The following is a 14,834-nucleotide window of genomic DNA, read 5'->3' as shown; positions in this document are numbered from 1 at the left end:
GTTTAAAAGTCAACATTATTAGTTCAGAGAGCTTCTCAGCCAATTCTTGTAATAACTTGCAACCAAGAGTATCTTGATCCTGCATTTAAAAAAGTTTTAAAGAGTTTGGGATCAGGGCATAATAAATTTTCAAGTCAACTATGAACCAACAATTATATGCATAAGCACAACATAATTTAAATAATTTGACCCAAACATTTTTTTAAACATGAATATTTACTAACATAAATAAACAGGGTTTTATAACAAAAGGATGGGAAAATATTTACAATTTGCACATACATAATGAAACAGCAAGTGCATAACTGGTCACTTCAGGATTTCTTCTTTTTTTATTTTTTTAAGCCCTCCTCCAAGCCACTAACTTTAATCAGTTCTGCAAAGTCCACATTTTTTCCACAAAAACTACTACAAATGTCAGATAAAAGTTCATTATAATGAATAATTTAGCAGCATGGAGGATTTTCAAATGGAGACAGTGTTACTAACTTCTTCATACTGAACAACAAAATAAGGGTAGCTCTGGTCATCGTTAAAAATGACAAAGATCTGAGGTTCAAAGTAATTGTCCACACAAGAGTCATAAAGGTCACTGGTGATGCTGCCAGGGTTCACAGGTGGCGGTCTTCTCATAGTATGATTGCCCACTGTGTATCTTCCTGTCAGTACCTTAGCCAAAAACATGTAATGAACTCCTTTGAGTGACCGTTTGGAAAAGTTATGAGAGTAGCTCGCCTTCCTGGCAAAGTAACTGCCTTGTCCAAACATGGTGGCATGCTTCCCACAGACTCGTGGATCAAAGTTGTGCTTGCAAATTCCATCCACTACATCCTGGGAGGTACCATGGAACAGGTGCCTTTCATTCATTATTCTGTCAAGCCCGGTCATTTTTTTAGACATATATTCCCTTTTCCTGGAATAGAAAAAGAAAAAGGATGAATTTTCAGTGCAGCTCTATGGATAAAAAGTTCTCCACATATTAGTGTTATCTTGAAGGTTAGAACTGCAAAAGGGAAAATTAGAACACTTCTTCAATGTGTCAAAATGTAGCATATAACCACCTTACACAAAATTTTTCAGGAAATATGTATACTGATGTTTATTTTTCAAGCAAAATTATTCAACTTAAAGCTGTTGCTTTTTTTTTTTTTTAAAAGAAGAGATTTGATGAAGTTTATATATTCTGCTTAACAATCAGATTATATTTCATGGCCAACACCATCATTTCTTTTTTATTTCAGAAGGGAAGTTTTCCAACATGATAAAAGAAGACTATTTATATGGACTCACCTTTTATATTTCTCCCAGAGAAACTGGTTTTGCACTCTTTGTATTTTCAAAATTCTATATTTGGTCTCTGGCACAGTCTTGTGAAACAGATTGTAAATGGTTCTGTAGCTTTTATCTTCTTTAGAAACAGGCACTTGGATGAAGTCCTGAGCTGGATCCATACTAATCCAAGTTTCAGGATAAAGGTTTGGAGAGGTAATAGCAGTTGGAGATAAGACTTGTGAAGAGGCTGGTTCAGCTGATGTAGAAGATATTGGAGGATTGCCACCCAGAGTCCTAGTTTGGGAAAGAGAAAGAGTTTGCATTTAAAAAATCAGAAATAAGACTTTCAAACTACAATTATTTAGTTACCAAGGTTCAGACTAGATGTTCACAATGTCCCTTCTGACGTTAGTCTATGAGAATCTCTTAAACTATTTCAGAGTAGCAGCCGTGTTAGTCTGTATCCGCAAAAAGAACAGGAGTACTTGTGGCACCTTAGAGACTAACAAATTTATTAGAGCATAAGCTTTCGTGGGCTACAGCCCACTTCTTCGGATGCATATAGAGTGGAACATATATATGCATCCGAAGAAGTGGGCTGTAGCCCACGAAAGCTTATGCTCTAATAAATTTGTTAGTCTCTAAGGTGCCACAAGTACTCCTGTTCTTCTTAAACTATTGCTGCTTTACGGCTATATGGCAATGCAGTAATTTATATAGCTCAAATTCTTGTTTAAAAAGAGCATGCCAAACATCTTATCTGTTTAGTCCCTAGTCCTGCGTCCATTCAAACCAATGTCAAAATTCTCATAAGCTTGCCCGAGTACAGAATCAGTTCACTAAGGGGGGAAAATCTCAGTGCAAACACCACTGGAAACCTATTGTCATAGTAATTAGTAAGGCTTCTAATCTGAAGAAAAACTTAGAATGAGTTGCTACATGTGTCAGTGGCAGATAATTGTTTCTAAATCTCTCAGACAGACAGAACGCTACCAAATGGAAGTGGAATTATTTTACAAACTTTCTGTGATTCATTAACTATTTCCGTTGAACAAGCAACATACAAAATAAGAACAAAAGAACATTTTGATAACTCCCTTAGAACACCTTTCAAGAAGAAAAGGCATGCATGATTTATGATCCTGGATAAATAATGGGTAAACATAATTAAGACCACAAAAGATAGCTGAATTTCAGTGTTGCATTATTATTGCTCTAATGTCCTGAGGAAAGCTGTCTAGAATTAGTTGCTTTTACTTGCATATCTGCATGTGTTTATTTTCATGCCTTGGACCAGCCTCTTTTGCGGGGAGTGCTGCCAGGTAAGAGGTGACACATGGGAGGGAGGAGCAATGCTGCTGTCTGTAAAAGCTGTGGCAGCAAAGGACCATTCAAGCCAGAAGGAGGAAAACTGTAAGTGTTGGCTACACGTCCATTTGGCTGGATTTTTAAAATGCACAAAAATAAATACAGAGGGTGAAATCCTGGCCCTGCTGAAGTCAATGGGAATTTTGCCAGTGATTTCAGTGGAGCCAAGATTTCACCCATAGTGAATAATTCCAGTTCTGAAGCATGCTTCAGGATTGTGGGCAGGTACATTTAAGACTGGCTAACTTTAGATAACTAGCATAGTTTCTGGCTTATATTCACCTGATTAGGGACCTGAAGCTGCAAGCCTTATTCAACTGAATTATGCTTGCTTAGTTGAGTAGTCCCATGGTCGAATAAGGCTGTGCAGAGTCAGGTTCTATGAGCTTAAAATTTGAGGGCCAGATCTTCAGGTGATGTAAATAGGTGTAGCTCCACTGAAGTCAATGGAGTCAATGCAGCTATGTCAGTTTGCATGAGCTAAGCACTTGACCTGAACTCATTTTACAGTTGCCAGACTCAGGCACTGGGGAAGCAGGAAGGAAGGAAGTTGATATGGACACTTCCCTCTGATTCCAGGGCCAAGCCATGGCACAGGTGATCAGTAAAGAGTAGTCATGAGTAAGCAATACCACTTGGCCAAGGTCAAATTATGAAATTGCCAATCTCTGATTTAGAGCTTTGACACGCAAGGTACAGCTGTGTATCTAATCCCAAGCAGTGGAACTCATATTAATCACACCCTTAAAGTTACTAGGTCACTTTTATTTTACAAAAAACATATCCCTACTGAAACAGGGAAAATCTATGTGCTCTGGCTAGGAGGAAAGACAGACATGAGAACATTCTGTTTATCAATTGGCTACATTAGAGGCGAGTTGAGTTTTGTCTACATCTCAGGCCAAATCCTGCTTGCCTTCCTTATATAAGTAGTTGAATTTAGGTCAGTGAAACTCACTGGATGGGAAAGGAAAGCAAGATTTAGCTCCCTATGCCATCTTTGTAAAAAAAAGTTTACTATGGCACTATATCTATCTAAGAATTTGCTGAAGGCAATACTATTGCAGCCAATTTCCTTTGGTTAAAGTGTGGTTCTAGTTGAAAAGTGTGTAAAACTGGCAATTTCTTACTCAACCAGTCTGCTCGGTGTGTATTCAGAGACTCTTTACCGACTAAGTTATGTTCTCCCTGCTTTTCACAGCAGAGCCAACACAATTATGGGAGCTGGCTTCTATTCTTGTTCGTGCATTATCAGCAGAATTGTCAATTAAGTTCTGATTGCAGAATCTTTATTGTTGGTGATGTGTAAGCTAGAAAGAACGCAACGTGACTTTCTGATTAAAGGCTGAACTTACAGGGCTAAAAAATAGTTAGGTTTTTTAAAAAATAAGCAGCTTTTTCTATCACATTTGATTTGGGTCTCTGAGAAACAACAAACAGTGATCCCTGTAACACCATTTTTAACCAGATACTTTTCAGAGTAGAACTATACTTAAATCTATCTCCTTACATAGCTCTCATCTGTTGTACAATGCTGAAAAGTAGAACCACTAGCCAAATTCTGATCTCCGTTACAGCCCTATTAAAAACACAACAACTCCATTGACTTCAACTCTGGATTTATTTATACCAGTTTAACTGAGCTCAGAATTTGGCCCACTATGTTCATTAATAGTTTAAAGGAAACCCAGAGGATGGATTGTAAATGTACCTTCCTAATGATTTTGTAGTAATTGTCTGTGATATTACAATGGGGGTTGGTTTGTTGTTTTTTTGCTCGACAGGGAAAAGTGTCAGTGGGTAACAAAGTTACAATAGAACCTCATTAATTCATGCTAGTGATTGGAAGACCCCGTGCAAATTAACAAATGTTACAGATGAGAGAGTAAACAAGCAAACAATAAAATCATTAAGGATATTGCATCACTTAATGTACTTTGTTCCTTTATTCTGACAAGTGTAAATTAATTGTAAGCGTTTATACTACATGAAAAGTCATTAAAAAGTCAACATTTGTCAACCATTATCAGACATTTATCACAACTCCTATATTAAATATCCTATCCTAAACTTAGGATCCTATCCTCTCTATTTTAGGTATAGGAAAAAAGGGGCAATCACTGTTTGTAACTGGTGGCAAATGTTGACTTTTTACTGGCAGCCACTGTACTTAATAGTGAACTAATGAAGTAATAGTCTGAATACTAAGATCCCCCCCCTACAGCACACTGCTGTCTTTCACTAATAAGTGGTGTGAGATCACTGGTTTATTTGCGAAAAGTCTCAGGGGTACTGCATTAAGAATTAAGGAGGTTTATGACAGGACAGTGGAAATTTCACTATGAGTCCACTAAAGTCACTGGGAGTTGCAGATTCTCAGCACCTTTCAGGATCAGACCCTTAAACTGTAGTAAAACAGGCACTCAGAGCAAAATATCAGTTGGCTATGAAGGAAAACATCTCATGTCTTTATTTTCCCCGTAAGATTAGAATCAAAAGTATTATAACTAGAAGTCCATGTTTTTATATATTTACTCTTTTTTCCCAATATCGTTTTATTGTTCTTGGTTTTCCCCACACCAGACTATAACTGAAAATATTTCCAACAATTACTTGTTTCAAGGCCCTGAACAAATTAACTTTCACCTCACAATTATGATGCTATAACAATTCAGCAAGCTAATGAGCATTCTAGACCTAATACAGCAGTTAAAACTTCTTTGATTGGCCCAGCATGACAAGCTGCCAGTCAGACTGACGACTTCCACCCCTTTGCTAAGAGGACAATATGTTCCTAACTACTGGACTCTGACAATAATGTTTCCAGCTATGCTGGTGAGATCACAAAAATGGCATTTTTATGAGTTCTAATCAAAAAGGACTACAATGCAACACTTTTCTCATTTGGCCTTTGGGTGAACAAGTTCACCCCCAATGCAGAGGATGATAAAACAAGGCATGCTTTATCTCTAATTGTTCTTGAAAATGATAAAGTGTTTTTAAACATTTGTTTTTTATGAAGCCCAGAACTGATGGCTTGGTGATCACTAAAGAGAGTGAGAAGCAGAAATGTGGACAACAGTTTGGCAAGCTTCAAGTACATCTGTACCTCTCATGTTCAGAAGCCCAAATTTGGGTACATCTGTAAATTATATCCTTTAAAAAAAATAAAATAATAAAATAAAAGCCAGCCAGCATCCCCTAGTGAGAAGGATGTTATTCATCCTGCAAGGTGTTAAGCGCATAGATGCCAGCATTGTGAAAGCCTTGGCTGGTATGATTCTCTACATAAGCTGGGAGCCTGGGGACAGGAAGGTACTCAGCCACAGGAGGGCCACGACGGATTGGGGTGAACGTTAGCTTCATATGAATATGGATACAGTGTGTCTGGAGTTCAGATATACACCCAAATGTCCATCCAAACTGCTGGAGGTCCCAAGCTCCTACATCCCTACAACACTCCATCCCACAACAGGCTTTCCCTCATGACAGCAGACTGGTCCTCCCCACCTTTCATCCACTCTCAGAACCAGGGGCCAAGTGTTCCCTTCCACTCCCTGCTTGCATTAGAATTCACGGAATAGCTGAGGCAGGGTGACAAAGGAGGAGCAGTCAGCTAAAGGTTGGCTCTCCATAGTACCACCTAGTAGCAGGAAGCTGAGAGCTGCCAAGCCAAGCCAGTAGAAGTACAGAAATTACATTGCAGTATCCAACATTGCTGATATGATGGTGGCATTTCTGAAAGGGCTGACTTCTTGAAACGCTGGCCCAAATCTGCCCTGACTTACACCCCATGCACTGGAGTTCTACTGTTTCACGGTTTGCAGCATGCACTAGATAGAAGTACAAGAGCGATCCCATTTAGGTAGCTAATCAACAACGCAAGCTGCTACCAGAAATCCGGGCCTGCTCTCCCAAACAAGACTTTGCCCGAGCAGAAAGGATCCAAGGGCTGGGGAGAGTGGAAGGCTCCTGATGCCTTCTACCAAACGTGTGCACCTGTGTAGAGTTGCGCACTATTGAAGGTTAGATTTTGAGTACAGGCTAGAAATCATATTCAAGGAGAGAAAATGGCTACTCAGAGGTGCAGTAAGTTAAATATAGACTCAGTTTCTTCCTATCACATCCCCCTACATTTTGTGGCCAGCACTTTCCAACTATTTGCTGGTAGGCCTTACTTCACAGGCAGAACGCCCAGTGATTTCAATGGATTGGGGACTGTAAAGGTTTGTGCTCAGCTACAGTAGGGTTGTGCCCTGTAGGCATTCACTCCTAAAGTGCCAGGCCAGAGAAGGCCATTAAGCGTTGGCATGCCATTTCCCCGCTCCATTGGTCATGGAACACAATCCTCCATGATCAATAAATCAATATGTTTCAGAGATAGGCTTGAACTTAAACCTCAGCTTCAAACATTTGGAAACATAATGCACATTGAGCTCAGGAATTCACAGCTCAGGCTGATTCCTGTTGTGGGACAATGGACGGTCATTTCAGAATTGGCACTTAACTACAGTATAGTGCTATAATTGAGATATTTTGCTAAAACTGTTATTACTTAAGTTACTTTTCAGTGAACGTCTTCAGTACAAGCCCAAGGAAATCTACACTGTGCATGAGAAAGTCAGAGAAAAGAACTTTAAGCCTAATACTAGGGTTATTCTTTGCTTCTACTTCTAAACTGCTGAGCAGTGTTGCTGTGGGCTGTTAAATAGTTGCAGAGTTTCACCACAGAGATGGCTGCACTAACTGCGTGCGGGGTGAAGTGATTCTGCTACATGTTTATAAATCTATTGGTAAAGTTTTCAAAGCTTTGGGCTCTTTCTAAGTGAAAAATCTATGGTCCTGGTTCAGGAAAGCACTTAAGCATAAGCTTAGCATTAAATATGTGCTTAAGCACCTTTCCTCTATAAGAATGCTTTACTAAATCAGGGCCCATATTTATACATAAAAAATAAGTATCACTAATTCAGAAATCCTACTAGATTGAGTACCAAAGCACACAATTTGAGTTCAGTGGCCTGCAGTAAATAATACTGGACATACCTATTATTTCTAGATTTTCCTAGCCAGTAAGGAAAAATTCCCTCTGTCATGTCTTAAAGAAGGAAAGTAACCATTGTTGAAAGACCTTTGAAAAGTACCCTTTCACAGTAAAAAGTTTTCACCCCCCCAGGATACCTACTGTAAGAATGGCATCAGCACAACACATGAGCGAAGAAGGGGTCTCCTCTTGATTTCTCTTCGGAAACATGCATTTTGTTGGAAGCCATCTTTGATGTTCAAGATATACTGATTGTGCCAGGTAACAAACCGGACCTCTTTCAGACCCCGACAGTTGGCTTCTTCTATCAATCGTACAACAGGCTGTTTGAGAAAGAAAGAAAAAAAGTAAGTTATGGTAACAAAGCAAAAGAACTAACGCTGCTTCTATCTTCAACTGTTTTTGTAAAGTGTTTTTAATAATATAACAATTCAACTACCCAGCTAAAAGGTTAAATGGGTATTTGTCTAATCACATTATAAACCTCAAATGTCTGCTTCAGAAGCACTAATAAAATGGAGAATTACATTTAATATGATTTCTATATCCATTTTATTTATTTGCATTTAGATTGTTCTTCATTCAAGGATCTCAGAATGCTTGACAAATATAAAATAAGTCTCACTATACTCCTGTGAGAGTGAGAAATAATAGCATCCACATTTTACAGATGGATAAACTGAGGCTCAGAAGGGTTAAGTGACTTGCTGAAGCTCATACAGCAAGTCACTGGTAAAGATGAGAATTGAACACAGGAATCCCAGCATTAAAACCATTCATCTGCCTTCCCAAAGTGAGTTTTCAGAACAATGAACTGATCAAAATGAAAAGAGTTTTCCTTTAAGAATAAGTCTCTATAACATATTCTCTCATATCTTAAAATCAGTTTTTGAGGGTTTAGCCACACTGCCCTGAAACTAGCATGTGTTAATTTGCTCTTAAATTTGATAGTACCTATTAGTCAGCTTCCACATTTAAAATGTTATCACAAGTCACTTGTGGAACAAAAGTTCAGCAGAGCATAGTTCTCATTTTATTGCTGTCTCTGCTGGCTGTATGCAATATTGATTCTATTCAACAGTCACCCTGATGTTTAAGTAATTTTCTACATTTCTGTGGCTGTTTCTAAAGGAGGAATTGGAGACTAATATTATAAAATATTATAAACCTTTGTGTAGCAACGTGCAATAATGTTCTCATGATTCTGGTGATGCTCTTGGAACGAACTAGTTTCATTCTCTAATACCAGAGGATTTTGGAAACATTGCTCCCTGAGCTAATAGACTCTCAAAAAGAGGAAAACATTACAGAGGTTTAGTGGCTCTGTTTTACTAAAACTCTTTAGATTGTGGTTCTCTACTTCTGTATTTTTACAGGAACAAGTCTAAGCCAGGTGCAAGCTGAAAATAAATCTAATCCTACAGGACCAGCCTGTACTCAGCAGCTCTGCAGATATACGAGGGGAAAAGGGCACACAGGAGGGAGTACTGGTCTGTCGCATCTTACGCGCATTTAACATACGTGATTTCAACTTTACACGGTCGGGAAAGAAAAAAAAGAAAAAACAGTTTTAATACTATACCTGTAGTGCGGGCAATTTTGCCTGCCATTGAACTCAATGGGGTTTTGGCTATACGCGGTTTTCGCTTTACGCGCTAACTGCGGAACGGAACCCCCGCGTAAGATGAGACAGACCTGTAGTCGGTGTTGTCTGAATGGGTGCTCTGCTTCTGCATGCTGGGGAACTCTGAGAAGGATTCTGCCTCCTTGAGGCACAGTCCCTCTTGGCGCTCCAACCTGGGGCAATGTGGCTCCACGCTGCCCCAATGCAGGTGCCCCTATGGCAAGATTAAGCCCAGCAGATGAAATTCACTATCCTGCCCCAGTTCACTAAGACCAAGTAAATGAGTTTGAGCAGGGGAATTACGTGGAGACTGGGGCTGGGCAGAACTAAAATACACTGCTAACCTATAGGTAGGGGTTAAGTAGTCACACAGCTGCTACTCCAACCTCTGCACTAGAGTAGCTGATGAAACCAATGGGAAGCACCTTCACAACACTTTGGTCAATGAATCAGGCCAATGACAGAACCACTGGCCAAGTCCCTGTTCCTTCCCTGCCCCAACCCAGAGCCTCTGCACTTGCAGAAGGACTGAGGTGTTCTGCAGTCCTGGAAGCTTTCTATGGCCATAAGATGCAGGGTGAATTTTGACCACAGAGAAACAAAATCTTTGCTATTTTATACACCAATAGATTCATGGTGGAGATGAAAACTATTCAGCCCCCTGCAAATGAGGGGTATTGGCCCCCGGAGAAAGGACATATCAAATATTATACAGATACTACACTTGTTTTGGGCAAAGAGATCAAGAAGGAGTGATACCCACTCCACCTGAGCAGGTATTTCCAATATAATTTTTGATTTTGGTCCAAAACAGGTTTATGGAAAGTTTCAGATACCTCTGAGTACTCTCTCCAGCCAAAATGGTCCCGGCAGAAGTATTTCCAGACTGTGTAGTAGTTGGAATTGGAACTGGTGCAGGATGGTGTGGACAGCCTCCGCATTTGGTCAAACTCAATGGTTTCATACAAGTTCATAACATTCAGATCTACCAAAAACTCATGTCCCCTGGAAAGAATAAGAAAAACAAAGAATTTTCAATTTTTAATACATCCAAGGACACCTTGGGGGAGAGAGGGTTGGAAACAATGCTATTACAACATGTCTCAATTGCACCAGGCTTATCCACTACTGGCAAGCCAAACGAAGGTGGAACTCTGAGCACTCAGGGTCAAATTCTGTACTCATACCTCAAGCAACTGCATGGTCTTCAGCAGGGCTGCATGGGATGTAAGTGGACACAATTTGGGCCTCCCTAGTTATAGCCAGATTATGACAAAACATGGCTATGTACAGCATGGAACTGTACCATCTTGGGGCTGTGGGTGGGGGGGGGGTCAGGAAGTTCCAGAACTCCAGGTTGTGTATCTACTACTCCATGCCTTAGGATGCTGCAGGATATTTCACTCTCTCTGGCTGGCCAATGCGGAGGAAAAGCAATGGAGCCACAACCCCACTTTCTCTCCACCCCCTTTGTAGAAAGTGTTAGGAGGGGGTTGTCACTGCACTCATCCTCCTATTATAGGGACCACCTGTTCCTTGCTTAGAGAATAGAAGAGGGGAAGGTTCCTAGTTCTTTCTCCAACAAACACACAGACTATGGGCAATCTAACCCTTAATATATCGATAAGGACACTGGTGAGGAAATATTGTATAAGCATAGAAAGAAAAGAAACCTTCCTCGTACAGAGATATTTGTTCACTATAGATGAGTTATGGAAAGATCAATATATGTATCCTTGACATTTGTAGCATACTATCAAGCAAATACATCACACAACCCTGTTTGATGAAGCAGCCAAATACTATTCAAAAGGTTATTCTTGTGAAAGTTAGTGCTTCAGGGAAGAAGCGGAAATGTAAATGTCTCCAGATGAGGAGCATCTGCTGCTAATCCACCAGAGAGTTCACTTATCTTTCATCACATGTGCAGCAGAAAAGAACTGGCATAATATGAAAAGAAAAACTGATTTCACTATTATGAAGCTTACCCAGAGAAATATTTGCTTTTTGTTCTGCTAGCTGTATTGCTGCTACAAAATCGACACTTCAACATGCAACTTTATATAAAAGTAATTTGGTGCTTTCAGAAGTATAATGAGAGAAAATTGAGATTACCTATCAAGAGTCGGCGCCTATATTCTTTACCTCAAGGAAAAATATAAGGCTGTTATGCTGATGTAGGAGTCATGTTTAAATGTGGCGTCAGTATGGTTCAGCAAAAATGGCTTCTAACACCACTTCACCAGCCATTATTGAGGGAAATAACCAATGTTTTACAGAATGTTTTGCTCTAAGCAAACAATCCCTACTAGCCAGCCAAACTTTTTGAAACCAGTTTCAGAGGAACAGCAAAGATGGTCTTGACCCTCAAAGTTTTGAATTGATCCAATCTAACCATCTCTCTAATTTGAGGGTGTTTGGATTGGTGTTCAAAAAGGCTATTCATATGAAGTCTTTAAGTCCCATCTCCAGTTGAAGCTGCATGTACATAGATCCCAAGCACAGTTCCTAAGCCAGTAGAGACAGGGAGTATGGGAGTTTGCTTGCGAGACTATAGAATGGGGCTAAGCAGTGGTTTATGAAATTATGAACTTCACCTCATTGATAATAGCCTTCAAAGACCTTAAAATATTCCATTATCCTTAATGAATGTGTTATGGTTTATTTAGATAAAATATTTATGACTCAGATGTGAATAGCTTTATTTACAGTGGTGGGCTAGAATGTTAGATTTTAACTCATGTTGAGAAGCGCCTTACTTCTTGCATGAGTATATCACAACCTCGCCCCTAGGTTGTCAGCTTTTCTAGGCAGGGGATATGTCTTATCTATGTTCTGTAAAGTGCAGTATAAATTTTTACAGAAATACATGGGTGTTTAGTAATACAAGGATAGTATTTCTTCTTTCATAGTCATTTGAAAATAGATGTTTATGGGAGCCCCGGCAACAACTCACAACATTTGTGCATATACTGGACTTTCTGCCTACTGTTTTGAAAATAGGATTCCATTTTCTATAAACTGCCATAAAATTAATTTACAGCAAGTTTGTGTTGTCAGCCAATAAATAAATAAATAAAACCAAGTAGCTTAAAAACTACTGCTTAGTAGCCAACCGAGAAATACTTCAAAGATCAGTGGTTTATTAGCAAATTGGAGCTTCAACCTGGACATTCCAAGGAACAAATGATTCCACAGGAACACTGATGACAGTGCAAAGAGACAGCTTTGTGGGGATCAAAGCATACAATCAGGCATACCTATATCTGTCTGTATAAAATAAATGATCAATTCCTGACAGGCCTGCACAAAGCTGCTTACACAGTATCACTCCACTCTTACAAGAAGAATCAGATTTCTTAGTAAAATGACTAGGATTAGCATATTGCCCAGCTAATGCTGTTGGTTCTCACTTATATGCTATTTACACGCTTTCACATTTCGATAGTTTTTCCACTTAGAGCTAATAACTCAGATGAATGAATCTTTTGAGTATTATCAACATGGCATTTAACCCAATGTGAAGTATTTCTTTTTTGCACTGACAATAGCCAGCAAAAATATGGCTAATATTTGAAACGTATATAATTTGTTTAAAAACTCTTGCATGTTAAACCTGTAAAAAAAAAAAAAAAAGAAAAAGAAAAACACCCTGCCATATTTGACACTTGTTATGGCAAAAGTAATGGGTACTTAAACATGGGTTAGCGGCACTTTATTGATTTGCTTGAGAAAGCCAGAAGAGATTGCAGTGTATCTCACATCATTGCTATTCACCTTGCAATCTGTGGTTTTCGATCAAAGAATCACAAGGAATGGGTCTAAATCCTGAGAGGTGCTGAACACAAGCAACTCTCTTTGAACTCCCAATGGGAGCTGTAAGCACGCAGCACATTTCAGGATTTAGTATTATTGTTTGTGTGTTTTGTTTGCTGTTAGGCTCCTGAAGTGCTAGGCACTTCCCAGACATACAAGAAGGGACAATGGTGCTTGCTCCCACGAGCTCCCAGTCTAAGAAATTGGTCCAGTGTTATTTGAATGAATGGTTCATGGTATTGTTTTAGCTTAGCTCTCTTTGTTCTTCAATATGCTTTTATATAGTCTTTAAGGACAGGTATGAGAAAAATACTAAATTACATTTTTTACAGTTCCACCAGCTAAACACTCTGGGCCAAATTCACCCCTTTTCTAACTCCACTGAAGTCAACATGGAGTTACGCCAGGGATGAATTTGGCCCATTCCATTTCAGAGACTCACTGCTGAGAACTTTCAGTCTCATTGCAGCAGTAGAACTGTGTAATAGAATGTCTCCATCTGGTAAAAATCCACCTCTTTCATATTTATAAATTGCTACATATAAGGCACATTTTGCAAGTCAATCAATACTGTTATCTAAATGATGTCATGTCATAGCTGTGATTCTAAAAGGATTTCTGTTGAGAAGATAGTATAATGTGCAAAATCACTAGAATAATTAACCATTTGTTCACTACACATGTTGCCAAAATATGAAATCATTGCAACCTGAATCTGGATATGAAAAATAACTAAATCCTGAAAAGGAGGGCTACTTTAGTACTTTCTGTGTCGTCTTATCAGTACCTCCTCCTACCCTATGAAATCTTGAAACACTAATTAAATCTGACGATCCACAGGATATTTCATCAATGCATAATGCACAAACACCCACACTGATTCAGAAATGTGTCCTCTTATCCAGCATTATTTTAAGAGTAATATCCTACACTTTAGGTAAGAACAGTATGTACAAACCAAACATTGCATGTAAATGATAAAAAATAGGGCTGTCAATTAATCCCAGTTAACTCATGCAATTAACTAAAAAAATTAATCGCCATTAATCACACTCATAACAATAGAATACCAATTGAAATGTATTAAATATTTTTGGATGTTTTTCTACATTTTCAATATTGATTTCAATTACAACGCAGAATACAAAGTGGGCAGTGTTCACTTTATATTATTATTTTTTATTACAAATATTTGCACTGTAAAAAACAAATTGTATTTTTCAATTCACCTCATACAAGTACTGTAGTGCAATCTCTTTATCATGAAAGTTGAATTTACAAATGTAGAATTATGTACAAAAAAAACTGCATTCAAAAATAAAACAATGCAAAATTTTAGAGCCTACAAGTCCACTCAGTCCTACTTCTTGGTCAGCCAATCGCTAAGACAAACAAGGTTGGTTATAATTTGCAGGAGATAATGCTGCCTGCTTCTTGTTTACAAAGTCACCTGAAAGTGAGAACAGGCCTTTGCATGGCACTGCTGTAGCTGGTTTTGCAAGATATTTACGTGCCAGATGCACTAAAGATTCATATGCCCCTTTATGCTTCGGCCACCATTCCATGATGATGACCGTTAAAAAAATAATGCATCAATTAAATTTGTGACTGTACTCCTTGGAGGGGGGGGGGGGGGGGAAGAACTGAATGTCTCTTGCTCTGTTTTACCCGTATTCTGTATATATTTCATGTTATAGTAGTCTTGGATGATGA

General features: G+C 38.9%; 1 protein-coding gene across 1 annotated transcript in view; it reads right to left on the bottom strand.

The window, feature by feature from the left end:
* Positions 1-242: 242 nt before the first annotated feature.
* The window catches only part of TIPARP (TCDD inducible poly(ADP-ribose) polymerase), a 35,005-nt gene continuing 20,413 nt past the window's right edge, over positions 243-14,834 (bottom strand). Inside the window, exons 3-6 of the mRNA XM_065410959.1 lie at positions 10,142-10,310; positions 7,823-8,004; positions 1,291-1,566; positions 243-913 (exon numbers count right to left, since the gene is read on the bottom strand). Of these exons, the coding sequence (XP_065267031.1) occupies positions 466-913; positions 1,291-1,566; positions 7,823-8,004; positions 10,142-10,310 (1,075 nt within the window). The 3' untranslated portion in view covers positions 243-465. The remainder of the gene's footprint in view (positions 914-1,290; positions 1,567-7,822; positions 8,005-10,141; positions 10,311-14,834) is intronic.

This window comes from Emys orbicularis, chromosome 9 (assembly GCF_028017835.1).
Source record: "Emys orbicularis isolate rEmyOrb1 chromosome 9, rEmyOrb1.hap1, whole genome shotgun sequence".
NCBI classification, from domain to species: Eukaryota; Metazoa; Chordata; order Testudines; family Emydidae; genus Emys; species Emys orbicularis.
Note: the sequence above shows the minus strand (reverse complement) of the source record. Positions and strands in the feature narration are given on the sequence as shown.